At 39.5% G+C, this 15,064-nt stretch overlaps 2 protein-coding genes across 2 annotated transcripts; one reads left to right on the top strand and one right to left on the bottom strand.

Moving 5' to 3' along the window:
• The first annotated feature begins 1,976 nt into the window (after positions 1 to 1,976).
• Positions 1,977 to 3,664, top strand: nudt15 (nudix (nucleoside diphosphate linked moiety X)-type motif 15). The gene is made up of 3 exons (XM_038717494.1): positions 1,977 to 2,243; positions 2,768 to 2,964; positions 3,065 to 3,664. The coding sequence occupies exons 1-3, from the start codon at positions 2,095 to 2,097 to the stop codon at positions 3,184 to 3,186; spliced, it is 468 nt and encodes a 155-aa protein (XP_038573422.1). The 5' UTR covers positions 1,977 to 2,094; the 3' UTR covers positions 3,187 to 3,664.
• A 55-nt stretch (positions 3,665 to 3,719) lies between these two features.
• On the bottom strand, positions 3,720 to 11,705 carry LOC119901795 (carboxypeptidase O-like). Its single transcript, XM_038717482.1, has 9 exons — positions 11,623 to 11,705; positions 10,482 to 10,521; positions 10,272 to 10,373; positions 10,049 to 10,153; positions 9,791 to 9,907; positions 9,367 to 9,454; positions 8,114 to 8,316; positions 4,972 to 5,056; positions 3,720 to 4,076 (listed from the first exon to the last, which is right to left on the bottom strand). Exons 1-9 carry the CDS (start codon positions 11,688 to 11,690, stop codon positions 3,811 to 3,813), a joined length of 1,074 nt encoding a protein of 357 aa, XP_038573410.1. The 5' UTR covers positions 11,691 to 11,705; the 3' UTR covers positions 3,720 to 3,810.
• Between the last annotated feature and the right edge of the window lie 3,359 nt (positions 11,706 to 15,064).

Here is a 15,064-nt window from a genome sequence, read left to right as displayed (position 1 = left end):
AACACAGCTGTGCAACACAAATTACAAATCTTATTATTTATTTTTTTTACTAAATCTTTGTTTTGTGTTTGAAATACTGGCATTGTCTCATCATCTGTTTGGGCCTTGAACAGTTATTTAAATGAAACCATGTGAGAAGTTCAGTGAGGAAATGTCTCTTTGGTGGAGCCGTGACAGAGTCAATCAATGCAGCACTGAGCTTGAGATATTGTGACATTTAGTCCCCAGTATGGATCCTAGGGTTTAGGGTTAGAAATGCATCAGTGTCTAACGTTTTCCTCCCATCACTTGCTTTGTAACATGCTGTTTATTTGGGCTCAGGTCTTCATTGAGTGAAAATGAACTTTGTTGACCTACTGAATCATTGAAGTGTGTGGTTTCTGATCAGCATTTTGGAGGATACTGATGGACTCCCTACCGATCGAACAGTGCTGAGGATGCTGGAAAAGGATGCTGTTCAACAAAAAGTCATTTGTATCTTTACGTCAGGGATGAAGGAACAGAGAAAAGGGAAAAGAGAGCAGAAATGATGTGTTTCTCAGTTAGTGTTATGGACTGGTAGAACTTGACACACATAATCAGTCACTATGAGGAATGATTTTTCAGATAGCTATGTTAATAATTTACAGAGTTCAGTTTACTTGGCTTTTTTTGCAGCATTATTGATCTTTTCATTTTAAAGAAATGCAAGTAAATGAATACTGAAAACTTACCAGCGATACCAGGATAACCACTGTACTACTACATGGAGACATTGTGAACACTGTCTACACACAACATTTTGTTTTACAAAAAAATTACAAATCTTTATTTCTCTTTCCACAGGAAGAAGAATCTCATTATCTCTTACACATCAAGTCATTATCTCTCTGTCCTACACTCGATGGCATTCTTGTTTTAAATTAAATGAATGAATCGATAGTCATTTAAAATGTGTTTAATTAAACTTGTGTTCCAGTCAGTGAAGTTTTGTTTAGTTGTAACTGTTTCACTTTGTGAAAAAAAAAAAAAGGGAAGATGGCTTTAAAGTCGATTTAAAAAACCCTGTTCTTACTTTGGCTAAAATGAAGCTGGTCAACCCTCATCACACAGGACCTTTCAACCCCCCTGATTCTGATCAGAAATCCTCATTCAGGCACTTTCCCAGGTTTCACATGCATCTTACTATGAAATGTTTTGTGCATGTTCATACTTATATATCCTATGATTTCTAACACAGAGGTTTTTAAAGTGTGAGGCGGGCCTCCCCAGGGGGGATCCAAACTGTTAAAGGGAAGGCTCAGTGAATGGAAGTGAAAAAACGTTTCATTTAGTACACTTTCCCAGAGTCAGAATAAATGTATTAGATGCCAAACAGCAATATTAGGCTATCTTGGCTCAATTGGTGCGTGTCTTTGGGATCAAATAACATAATCATGATCTCGTAGGCATACAAGAATTGAGCAAAACTAAGCAAGTAAACTAAGGGGGGCTGAGACCCACAGTTTCAGACTTTGAAAACCCCTGGCCTACCACATATAAGCTAAGTGCTATGATCATTTACAACTGACCTTTTTCAGTTCACGTCACAATATTCCCTCTAGGTCTACAACTACAATATACAGTGAGCACAACTTGTCACTAGGGAGCAGTGTTGCACCTCTGTTCTTTTACTAGCTTCTTCTGGCGCTTGTTAGCATAACTATTGTCAATATTGTCATTGCTGTTGTTGTTGTTGTTATTTGTTATTATCACTCGTCTATTGTTATCTTTTATTATGTATTGACTGTCTTACCTGGATTTGAAAAGTGTCCTTGGGTGGTTAGAAAGGCGCTTATAAATAAATATATTATTAATTAATGTATTACATCAGCTACGTATTACTTACTTACCGTAATATACTTGCAACCCTATTTCACAGAACCAAACAAGAAGCTAATGTACCGTAACTCAGACAGCAAGAGTGGACTCATTTCCCAAACGATTTGTTTAAGCGAAGACGGAAGTACACAGACGGGAATCCTCTTGCACCTCAGACAGCTACTCCACAGCAGCCCTGCCGAGTTAGGTCTGTTTAGCTAACTTCATTTATGGGTCTCTTTTAGGTTTGCCCAGATGTCAGATAAAACCGTGAAACGCCCAGGAGTTGGTGTCGGGGTGCTTGTGACAGATTCAGCCCACCCAGGCTGTGTGCTCCTGGGGAAACGGAAAGGCGTAATGGGCAAAGGAACATACCAGCTCCCCGGAGGCCACTTGGAGTTTGGGTAGGTAGGTAACGTTAGCTTTTAATTCAGCTGGTTAGCATACTCCATTCACAAATCTGACACTTCTTAGCAGCATATTTATGTGATGCAAGGCTGTTTATGAATGTTTGACACTGTCCTTCATTCATATGATTCAGCAAACATCTTTTCCCGCAGCTTCAGATTAGGCAGTTAAACACAGGTCCAGATCAAAAACCACTACGCCTAGAGCTGTCAAATCTGGACTAGATCATGCCAGAGAAGCTACAGTTTCTTTAAAGCATTGTTTCAGATTCATGAAACTTTTATCCTATTTTTTTTTTTTTTTGCATATAGGACACATTTAATTAGGTCCACATCAATAAACACCATACCTAGAGCTGTCAAATCTAGACTAGATTATTCCAGAGAAGACACCTTTGACTATTGTGACGTTTTCTGCCATGTTACCATAAAGGTGAAATGTTCAGCAAATATTAAGACATGTTCTGAATGTGCTGACTGACTTCCAGTGGATGTGACATTTATTTCTATGTCCCTGAAAGAGAGACGTGGGAGGAGTGCGCTCACAGAGAGGTGTTAGAGGAAGCAGGGGTGCATTTGGTGAACATCCGCTTTGCATCAGTGGTGAACTCCATCCGCCTGGAGGATCAGTACCACTACGTCACTATAATCATGCAAGGAGTACTGGACAGGAAGAAGTCAGGAGAGCCAGAGAACATGGAGCCGGAGAAGAACGAGGGTGAGTAAAGTTAAACTACAGTTTTTCTTAAATTGAAAAACATGATTCCCACCTGACTGAGCAGTTCATTATAGAGACTGTGTGCTTCTCTCCCTCTCAGGTTGGACATGGACACAGTGGGACCAGTTTCCTCCAGAGGATCAGCTCTTCTTGCCGCTAGCCGGTCTGAGACAACAGGGCTTTCACCCATTCAGGACCACAGTAACAAACACTGAGCCATGAAACTGCTGTTAACACTGGGAAACTTTTAACCTACATCAAAAGATAAAACACACTTACCTCTTTATGTTTTCTGTTACGGTACATACTGTAATTTCTGCCAGTATCATGAACTTTTGTTACAAATGTAGTAGAAGATTTATGTGTTTTCTATTTAAGGAATTCATGACATACAGATTGTCAGCTGTACATTCATTTAGATTTAAAGCAAAGAATGCATTAGCTGTGTTCAATTAATGGGCTTCACAAGTGTTTTAAAACACACACATTAAAACAACAAACATTGAACATATTTAAAGATTTTATTCTTTTTGGTAATTGCTCTTTGGCACCAGATCATGTCAGTTATATTATATATATTCAATGTTAAATAAATAAATAATCATATATTCTAATGCCTCAGCTATTGGCAGCAAAATGACTCAAACAGTTATACGGAGATAAATATTTCAGATTATTAAAAGACACTTAATAAAAGACAACAGTTTTATAGTAGTATGAACCAAATATGCACTATTATTTTTCAACAACAACAATTCTGCCTCAAATGAGAATCAAACAGATTCTGCAGGATGACTGAAACTAAAAGAAGTACAGCTTTAGTCAGTTTCCCTCATTTTTTCTACCTCACATCAGAGTGGTGCCGGCGACACCCACTCCTAACAGCATGGTCCACAGGGCTGCAGCAGTGGGTGCCACAGCACCATTAAAGGTCTTGTCGTGGGCGTAGGTGATGATGTGCAGGGCTCCGCTGTAGGCCTCCTCACAGGTCGGCTGGATCTGATCCTCGGGAAGCTGGAAGCCAAATGTCCCATTGTCTCTCAGCTCAAAGGTGTAAGTGTAGGGGATCCCCTGCAACCGAGCCCAGTCTCTGGATGAACCAGAGTTGGGGTCTGTAGAAAGAGGGTACACATTTAACTGGCCGTCATGTAACCTTCTCAATGAGCTTTAGTAGCCACTTTATTTTACATTTATGGATGATTCCTTCAAACCTAATATTTATAGTTACACTCACACAACCAGTGTATTGTTAGCTAAACTAAAAACCAGTAAAAAGATGATGAGTGTGAGTAGAGCAAAAATAAACTAAACCAAGTAGGAGTTCAGTTGGAAAACAGCCCTCCTTTAAAACAACACACAGGACTGATGTTGGTGGGAGCGTGTTGCTTCAGGTACTAACGAGACATGAAACACAATCCAGAAAATTTCAGGAGGTTTCAGTTTCATGGCGGAGACCTCTGCCTCGGCTAAAGTCCGCCTGAACGTGGTCCTAGAATCGACAGTTTTAACCTAAATACTTACAGCCACAATGCTAACACACAAACAGCAGGTATAATGTTTACCATATTTACCACATTAGTTTAGCATGCTAATATGTTAACATTTACTGATTAGAACTAAACACAAAGTACAGCTTAGGCTAATGGGAATGTGATTTGTTTTGGTATTTGGTCATAAACCAAAATATGCCCGAATATCAAAGTGGCACTAGATTAAAAGTCAAGGGATTACCAAAGTCTTACTGAGGGTGGCACAAATGTGTGTACCAAATTTCATTGCAACCCATCGTAGTTGTTCATAGTGGCTAGACGAAAAACCCTCTAGCCTGAACTTGAGACTATGAATGTCTGTACCAAACTTTGTGCCAATCCATTGTGTAGATGTTGAGATCAGTTCAGTCTGGGCCAAAGTGGTGGACCGACAGACCTTTATTGCCATCCCTAGAGCTACGATGCCAGCAGTGCTGAAAATAATGAATCTGTGAGAAGCAGTGATGTGTGGACTTACACAATACGTTCGGTGAGCTTCCTACAGTGTAATTCTTCCCATGGATCCCCCTAATGGCATCTGCTGCAGCCAAACCCACCTCCATCTGAGGATCCAGACATTAGCATTTGTCATACAATCACTGAAATGAGCAGAAATCCAGAGTGCACAAAACCTTATTTTATCTATTGAGTAAAGCCTAATGGGGATAAAACACACGTGAATGAAAGCAATATTGTGTTCAGCAAATTACAGTTTTGACAACAGAACATCACAGTTTACAAAAGCAAATGTAGCTTTCACCAGTTCTGTGTGCCTATATGATGTAGGTTTTCACTAGTGACCGTATCCAGTCAGAAAACACGCTCAGGTAACTATGAGACATCAGGAAGCAGATTTAAGCATTCTAGATCTTGATGCTCTTTCCCTGTGACAGAGACGGGAGAATGTGAGTGCATGCTTGAGACGCTATCTGTCATATATTAAAATGGGAATGTGAAAGGCTTTTGCAACCAGAACATGTCTGATGGAGATCAGTGAACAAGTGCTGCAGCCCAGTGTTATTTGCAGTTTGTTTCCAGAAATACCAACATGAGGATTGAAATGTTTAATATGTTTTTTTGTCTTCAGTCTGTATCAGTCAGAAGTTTGCATTTAGATTTGCTAAATTACTACAATTTGCATAATTTCCTTGAACATTTCTGTAAATGTTTAGCAGTGGATCAAGATATTACCTATTGCCAATTGCCCTTTTCATTGCAGGTTAATCTGTAAGTGCACGATAATGAGATATTTTTGGGAACCAGAATTGACTCACTGGCCACTTTATTACGTACACCTTGGTAGTACTGAGTTGGCTCCCCTTTTTGCCTTCAGAACTGCCTCAATTCTTGGTGGCATACTCTCACCACGGGGTTGGAAACATTCCTCAGAGACTTTGGTCTATATTGAGATGATAGTATCACGCAGTTGCTGCAGATTTGAGATTTGTCAGCTGCACATCCATGATGAGAATCTCCCGTTCCAACATATCCCAAAGGTGCTCTATTGGTGGTATTGATCTGGTGACTGTGGAGGCCATTGGAGTACGGTGAACTGATGGTCATGTTCAAGAAACCATTTTGAGATGATTTGAGCTTTTTAACATGGTAAATTGTCATGCTGGAAATATGGGTACACTGTGGTCATAAAGTGATGGACATGGTAAGCAACAATACTCAGGTAGGCTGTCGCGTTTAAACGATGCTCAGTTGGTTCCAAGGGGCCCAAAGTGCCACACCATTACACCACCAGCAGCAGCCTGAACTGTTGATACGAGGCAGGATGGACGCACGCTTTCACGTTGTTTACGCCAAATTCTGGCACTACCATCTCAGTGTCGCAGCTGAAACTGAGACTCATCAGACCAGGTAACGTTTTGCCAATCTTGTATTTTCCAATTTTGGTGAGTCTATGTGAATTGTAGCCTCTGTTTCCTGTTCTCAGCTGACAGGAGTGGTCTTCTGCTGTTGTAGCAGCCCATCTACATTATGGTGTGATTGGGTTCAGAGATGGTATTCTGCATGCATGCACCTAATAAAGTGGCCAGTGAGTGTATACTGACCAATGCTGGAATTTAGAACCGGAAGCCAATATCGATATTTGAGATATTTAAAAAATCTGCTAACAGCATATTGGGCTGTAGTAAATAGGCAAACAATCTTGATAGGATCCCTTAGATTTAAAACAAATTACAGTTTAAAACTCAGTACTCTAGTGGACAAACTCTGCTATGGTTTTAAAATGACAATTCAATTCAAACCTAGTTTGGTATTTCTGCACTATAATTTCTTGTTACTTATTGGCTGATATTTAAACAGATACTAATATAGCTGCAATAATTGAGTAAATTAGTATAATTTATCTGTCTCGCTCTAATCCAGACATAACAGATTTTCTACCAATTTCCCCATAGCAGTCGTCCTGTTCTTCTAAAATTGTTGTACCATAGTCTACATGCACAGTACTGTATGTAAAAAAGAATCACACACGCAGCTTAGACTCACTATTTAATTCCTGGCACATCAATACTGCATATTGGCCTATATTAGTATATTTCAGACATATTGTATCAATGTATATGTTGGCCGATAAGTAACATAACATAACACCAGTACATACAGTACAATAGTAACAATAAATTTGCAGTACAGAAATGCCAAACTAGGAGTGAGATAATTTAGACAAGCTGTTTTTACACAATAAAATATCCTACTCAGTATGTATCTTGGACACAAATAAAAAAAAAACAAATGTAAGGGATCCCTATCAAGATTGTTTGTTTACATTACGTGTCTAAATTTAAAAGAGATTACTATCAGCCGATATTTTTATTGTAGTTTTAGAACTCCAGTCTATCTATCAGTCTCTGCCTTAAAAATCCAGTATTAGTCAGCTGTTACTGTCTAATCAAGAAGACCTGGCAGGATGTTGTTGCATCAATTCAAGAGTCTCAGTGCTCATAAACCTATAGTTCTCCAGCATTATTCACTTGAGATTCATAATTGAAAACCTCATCACGTCATCCATGAAAGTCTGATGTGACTCTGCATCCTGACAAGCCAAAGAAACACGGTGTTGTTTGAGTGGGTCTGGAGAGCAGGCCGGCTTCCCTACGCTAAAGTCATTCTAAAGCTGGAGAAAGGAATAGATATTAAACTGTTTTGGACAATTCTCCATGTATTGTGGCTCCAGTGGGTTATTGCCTGCATCAGCCTCCCTCCTAACAGCAACAGTTCCTTCGTTTTCCACTATCGGTGTTTCACAGCTTCCTCCTGTTCTGCTGTCTTGGCAGATGAGGACTGACTGCTCTTGGATGCCAAGCTTGTTAATGACATCTGTCATCCTGCCATGTGTGTGGTTTGTATACACTGTGTGAAGTCCGAATGCATTTTGCCTTGCCCCATCCAACAACAACAACAAACAATATTAAATCCAAAGCCTTGAAGCCAAAAGTAAATTAATGTTAACACGTGTACTGAAGTGTCTCATTTACTTTGGCTGCATAAGCTCAGTTTCTATGACAATTTGAAGAGTTATGCAATATTACATAGAATATTGTGTGTGTATGTTAATTCTCAGATATGTGTCAAACATGCATCCCTGTGTTTGTAGATGTAAATACCAGCTCTTCGTAGTTGTCAGCGGTGAAGTTGGGATGTCCAAATGGAACCAGAAGCAGCTGTCCGTAGGAGTGGATAGTAAGGAAACACAAGAAGTCCTCCTTCCGGCTTCCTACAAAATAAGTTACGGCCTGGGCCTCGGGCTCAGACACAGGTTGGCTCCCGCAGTAGATGTCTGAGGAGCAGTTAGATGATACCCCAATTGCTGTGAAAGTCGCCAAAGAAATGGAATAATGTGAATTAAAAATGTAGTAGTGACACCCTTCTTACCATCACACAGGCTGAGCAAGTTCACCGTTTCACATGTAATAGCCTCAGCTTCACAATTTGCCAACGTCAATATAAATGTACACAAAACATTTATGTTTAAAGCTGCATTAACTCCTAACCTCTAACATGCAATTCTCTTCTATTGATTGCACTATTCATTAACTCTTAATTCTTCCCCTTACTGTCCCATTGATGCCATACATGGTAAGATTTCTTTCTAGTATTATTTGCTGCTCTTAAAAGTATCTTTTGTCACTTGTAGTTCTCTTACTTTATGATGTTCCTCAAATGTAAGTCGCTTTGTATACAAGTGTCAGCCAAATGAGTAAATGTAACTGATTTTGGCCACTTCAGGACAAAAGAAACACGCTGACAGTGACACTTAAAGTGACATGGCCAACTTTAGACCTCGGTAAGTAGCAGATCATTCATTTGGAGTCATATTTCTGGCGAAATTGGTGTGTTTAAGTCCAATTTTCACTTTCTTATAGCTGTGTTTTTGGTTTCTACTGTATCACATTCTGAGGGAAATATCTTGCTCTTTAGCTGCTAAATGCTCCACTAGCTAGTCGCTAACTTTTTCTGCTGTTGGGGGCATCTGCTGCATCTGAAAACAACGCTTTGAGAGTGAACTATAACCACTTCTGGGCCATAAAAACAAAACAATGAGCTGAAAGACACTAAAATGCTCTGTAAAGCTAAAGGGAACTGTACTGTCAGGTGATAATTCTCTGTGGGTTCGTCACTGTAAGAGACTGCTTTCACATACAAGTAGTCGTTCTATCCCTTATTGATATAAAAATTGATTATAGCAGCTTTAACTGAATATTATTTAATGCCAAAACCAATAGGCTAATTATACACTACAATAAATTAACAGCCAGAACATTGGCTTGATAACTTTAAGTCACAAACAAATTGTGCTGTAAAAAACAACACAACAAGCTGTATAAATATGTAGAGGGAGAAGCACAACAAGACTCACTGCCCCAGTTGGCGTCAAAGTTGCGGTTGAGATCAGTGCCGTAACAGTCTGAAGGTCCTGGTGACCTGTTCTTCCTCCACAGTCGAGTCTAAACAGGCCAAAATGGTCGGTCAGTGAAATCAGCTGGTTTTGAGAATTAAACAGGCACTTAATGTTTTTGTACATAACTAAATGCTGCCTTGGATTGCTGTTTGATGTTATTTCTCCATTCATCTTATTTAGAAAATGAAATGATTTTGTACTTGGGCCATGTTGATCATCAGAAAGCAATTGATTCGCTGATTGAACTGTGACTCATTTAAACTTCACTGCCATCGCTTTAATGGACCATTATTCTCTCATATCCGCTCCCCAGTAGTTTGAGAGCTTGATGCACAACTCAGGAAGTAATTTTGGTAAATATCCATCAAATACAAGTACTGACTGTGTTGTCCTTCCAGGTGTAGATGTAGCCGTCCATGTTGAGCACAGGGGTGACGTAGAAGTCCATGTTCTTCATCATCTCTTCCATTTTTGGGTCTGTTTTGTATGTTTGCAGGATCTAAGTTGAGGGAGAAACAAAAAAATCAGGGTCAGACAGATATTGTGGAAGACATGAACTTATTGTCCCCTTCAAATATGAAGTTTAACCCTCATCACAGAAAAATAATAACTAATAATTAATAGATCAGATGTCTTTCACCTGTCTGACAAAGTACTGACAGAAGGCCGGGGCGATCCATTCCCTGGCGTGGATCCCACAGTCCATCCAGATAGCTTTCTTTTTCTTTCCAGTATTCAGGCCAATCTGGAAGACAAATTCATAGAGCTTCTTATTTGGCTGCTGGATCATATAAACACAAACAATATTCTCCAGTATGCTTCTGGTATCTGATCAGAAATCAACAGTTAGATATTTGTTTTACCTTGAGCAAGCTAATAGTCCTCTTCTCATAGGTCTTTCCATAGTCCACTATGGTCACAAGATCAGGGTGATCCTTCGCAGTCTGATTCATCCAGTTGGTGATCTGTAGGGTGGAGCAACATCACACATCAGTGTCTGTGTGTGTGTGTGTGTGTGTGTGTGTGTGTGTGTCAAAGTAACATGTGCGAGAGCAGTGATCGGGCCTTCTTACCTCCGGCATTGGATGGTATTTGTAGTAGTCATACTCCACTCTGTTGCACACACCAAAATACATGAGACACATGAGAACCAGTGGTTTTCTGAACTGTGTCCTACCTCAGTAATATTGTGTTCTGCTTTAGTCTCCTCATACTTAGATAAAAATGCTAATCATCTGCCCTCTTGAAAGAATCCATTTCTGCTACTGAACTCTGAACTGTTAAAATCACGGGGAAGACATTGATACTACTCACATGTCTGTATGCGGTAACACTACAATTAAAAAGCGCAGTACCGGTTAGACACCTGTCTCTTTAAATGGCCTGCTGTGGCTACACAATTTGATAAATTAAGGCAGGTATCAGTTAGAAGCCTGGTCTGTTTTTATAGAAATTCTTTGGATGGATAAAACATCTTAAAGCCCACTGGGTTGCCTTCTTGAGGTGGTTCTAGGCTACATAGATAATGCATACAAATATCTTGACATGCTACACATCGTACGTTTGATTGGTTAGATTCTCCACAATTTAACCGTTCAGTTCATTTTACGGAAACAATAAGCAAATAATAAAATAACCAAAGTATTATTCATTCAGATTTACCAGCATGGTAAACAAGAGAGACAAAAAAGAAGTGGTGACTCCCTACCTTTGAAGCAATAAAGATAGCCTTATTTTATACAAGGAATATTCCTACTGGTTTTGATTAAATTAACAAAACAAAAAGTAGCCTGTTTCCCATCTTTGCTCAACTGCACTAGGAGATAGCTAGCTTATCTTAGCCTGACTAGGAGCAGGGGGAAACAGCTAGAGTGGCTCTGTCCAAAAGTTTAAATTAAAAAGACTCACTTATTAACACAATATATCTTGTTATTTAAATTTTTGTTAATTGGAAAAATTGGATGTATCGATAATAACAACAATATGTAACACTCTGATATGAGATGTTTTGCGTTATGAGTACTTTTGTTTGGGAGTATTTTCACATTTTAGTCAGTAAAGTATCTGAATGCTCCTTCCACCTCTGAGAACTACTACTACTGTGGGGATTGGGATTCTAAGGTAACAGATTTCTTCCACAGTAATGACCCTAGCCTTTTGAGAAATAGTATCTGACACATGCCATCAGTGTGTCATTTAATGAATAAAACTCACCTCTCTACTGTGGCTGCTCCCATCGCTGAAAGCAGCACCACAAGGTTTAGTCCCACAGAGTTAAGCATTGTCACTTTGTGAAAGGCAACTCCTTGTTTGCAATGAACACTGACTTCAGGATGGTAGAAGCTTTTATAGAAGACATCCATCAGATAAGCATACACCTTTGCCTCAACCACAGACTGCTAGCAGCCCCACACACTATCATTGTGCAGGTTAATGTTTAATCTGAGCTGAGAGCCTTGATTACTTTATATCTTTCAGATGGTCTGTGACACGTTTTTATATGTGTATATTTGCCTATACTCTAGGTCATGTGTTTCTTTTTTAATAAGGGTCAGATGGTTTGACTTGAAACACATTCAAGCACAGTAAATTTCTCAGTAAGTTTCTTTCTTGACTGTTATCTACCTTTCCAGTACGACATTTTGTGTTTCTCAACTAACTTTTCATTGCATCCCTTCCTGCTCACTTTTTTCTCCCGGGTTTAGATTCAACAGGACTCTTATTTGCAGTGAACTGCTGTGATGTCAATGCTGATCATGGCCAAGAAATGATGCAGTGCAAATCATATTTAAGATTAATTTATAACCATTGTGTCATTGAGTTAATGAGACCTGGGGAATCATTGCTGTACAGACAAACCCTTGTCTGAGTAATGTTGTTCAGGAGAACATGTTTTTTATAACAAGAATAAAAAAGGGAGAAGATTAGATAAGGTACATTAAGTCAAAAACATAAAACAATCAATAACAAGTCCAGACTGAGTAAGGGCAAAGGTCCACATTGTAGGATCATAAATGCAGGTACTGCCCATGTTATTCTGTTTAACAAAAGGTGTTACTTGTGTTTCATGTGGTACCACCTTCCTGTACCACAAGTAAAGCAAATTCTGTGGTAATGTATTACCTGTGGTACTATAACATATGGTTACCACACATTTACCACATAGTACATGTCCTATGGTATTATAACATAGATAACTTTGGTGATTCTTTAACTTTTAGCCCCAATGTCAAAAATTGCACAACACTTTGTTTCATCACCAAGTAGCTGTAGTGATTAGTGACAATGCCAAATACTGGTATGCTAACATGCTAAACTAAACGATAAACATTATACTTGCTAAACTAAACATGTTAGCATGGTCACTGTACGCATGCTAGCACAGTAACGTTAGCATTAGCTAAGAACAGACATCACAGAGCACCAAGCATGGCTGTAAATCTTCATAGTGTTCTTCATAGCATTGTGCATGGTAAAACCTTTAACTGTTGCCTGTACACCACACTAATAAATCCTACATTCAGACAAGGCAAAATGATTATTGTAATTTGACTGGATTCATTGCATCAGATCCCTTTTATTGTTCTGTGGCAACATCACTGTTTGTTTTTATTTTAGAAGCCTTTAAGAATTATTAATTATAAACTATTTCAATCACTTTCCCCTTAACAGTATGCTACAGTAGTGCTGCAGTACTGCCAAGAATTAACATTCAACCATGACTTACACTGCTGCTTCCATTACTGCATTGCAGTAGTAACCTATATTCTTAGTAGGCTAATACACACTGAAACATGTGCTGAGGTAGCTGGATTCTGGGGTCTGAGCATGTGATTTGTTGTGTTGCACTTTCTAAGAAGGACAGAATTTTGTGTTTAAAGGGAAAAAAAATCTGCATTGAACCTCTGTTGAGAACATTATGCCAAATGAACAGGGTGTGTGACAAAAAAAAAAAGATATTGCTCTTGATGGAATCTTAATATAAATTAAGGCTGCAAGCAGCGTTTGACAGGCCCTCGCATCGTGATGCGCGTTGGGGCGCGTTGGGGCTTGTTGGGGCGAGATGCAGTCGCTGGAGGTCATCGATGTGGCTCTGAATTATCATGGGCTTTGGGCACCTCGGGAAGCAGTTTAACATCACTCGCTGTGTCCCCTATGTGATGCTAGAGGACACTCGCTAATTATATGTTATGTACAAGTACATTAAGTGTGGACCACACTGTGAAAATTTCATGTAAATCAAATGAGGATTTTCACAAAGGATTTTCTTCCTGTTGCCAGTAAGTGGTGCCATGACCATTAAATTCAAAATGTCCAACTTTCATGTAAAGGGTGTGTGTAGATAGAAAGGGCACTATGTAAGGTCTTTATACACCACTGAAAACATACAGTGGATAGAAAAAGTCTACACACCCCTGTTAAAATGCCAGATTTGTATGATGTAAAATAGTGAGACAAAGATAAATCATGTCAGAACCTTTTCCACCTTTAATGTGACTTATAATGTGAACAATTCAAGTGAAAAAACAAATTGAAATCTTCGAGGGGGAAAAATGACAAATAAAAACTTTACAATAACCTGGTTGCGTAAGTGTGCACACCCTTAGACTAATACTTTGTTGAAGCGCCTTTTGATTTCATTACAGCAGTCAGTCTTTTTTGGGTAGGAGTCTATCAGCATGGCACATCTTGACGTGGCAATATTTGCCCACTCTTCTTTGCAAAAGCGCCCCAAATCTGTCTGATCGCGAGGACATCGCCTGTGCACAGCCCTCTTCAGATCACCCCACAGATGTTCAATTGGATTCAGGTCCGGGCTCTGGCCGGGCCATTCCGAAACATTAAATCTTTTTCTGGTGAAGCCATGCTTTTGAGGATTTGGATGTGCGCTTTGGGTCGTTGTCGTGCTGAAAGGTGAACTTCCTTTTCAGCTTTCTAACCGACGCCTGAAGGTTTTGTGCCAAAACTGCCTGGTATTTGGAACTGTTCATAATTCCCTCCACCCTGACCAAGGCCCCGGTTCCAAGAAGTTCTACCATGGTTTCATCAGACCATAACACATTTTCCCACATGCATTTGGGGGACTTGATGTTTGTTTTTGCAAACTTCAGCCGTGCTTGGATGTTTTTCTTTGTAAGAAAAGGCTTCCGTCTTGCCACCCTGCCCCACAGCCCATTCATATGAAGAATATGGGAGATAGTTGTCACATGTACCACACTTTTTAAGGGAAATTCCTTCAGTTTCTTTAATGTTGCTGTAGGCCTCTTGGAAGCCTCCCTGACCGGTTTTCTTTTCGTCTTTTCATCAATTTTGGAGGGAGGTCCAGTTCTTGGTAAGGTCACAGTTGTGCCATATTTTCTCCACTTGATGATGACTGTCTTCACTGTGTTCCATGGTATATCTAATGCTTTGGAAATTTGTACCTGTCTCCTGACTTATGTCTTTCAACAATGAGATCTCTCTGATGCTTTGAAAGCTCTCTGCAGACAATGGTTTTTGCTCGGAGATGCAACTAAGAAAATATCAGGAAAATCCTACTAGAACAGCTGAACTTTATTTGCGATTAATCAGAGTCACTTTAAATGATGCTGCAGCTGTGTAATGACTTCTAGTTAACCTGAGTTTGAATGTGAATGTGAGTTTGCTCTGAAGCCAC

The sequence above is a fragment of the Micropterus salmoides genome, unplaced genomic scaffold, assembly GCF_014851395.1.
Source record: "Micropterus salmoides isolate LMB-PRFRI ecotype aquatic unplaced genomic scaffold, ASM1485139v1 Ms_hic_scaffold_1, whole genome shotgun sequence".
Classification (NCBI taxonomy): domain Eukaryota; kingdom Metazoa; phylum Chordata; class Actinopteri; order Centrarchiformes; family Centrarchidae; genus Micropterus; species Micropterus salmoides.
Note: the sequence above shows the minus strand (reverse complement) of the source record. Positions and strands in the feature narration are given on the sequence as shown.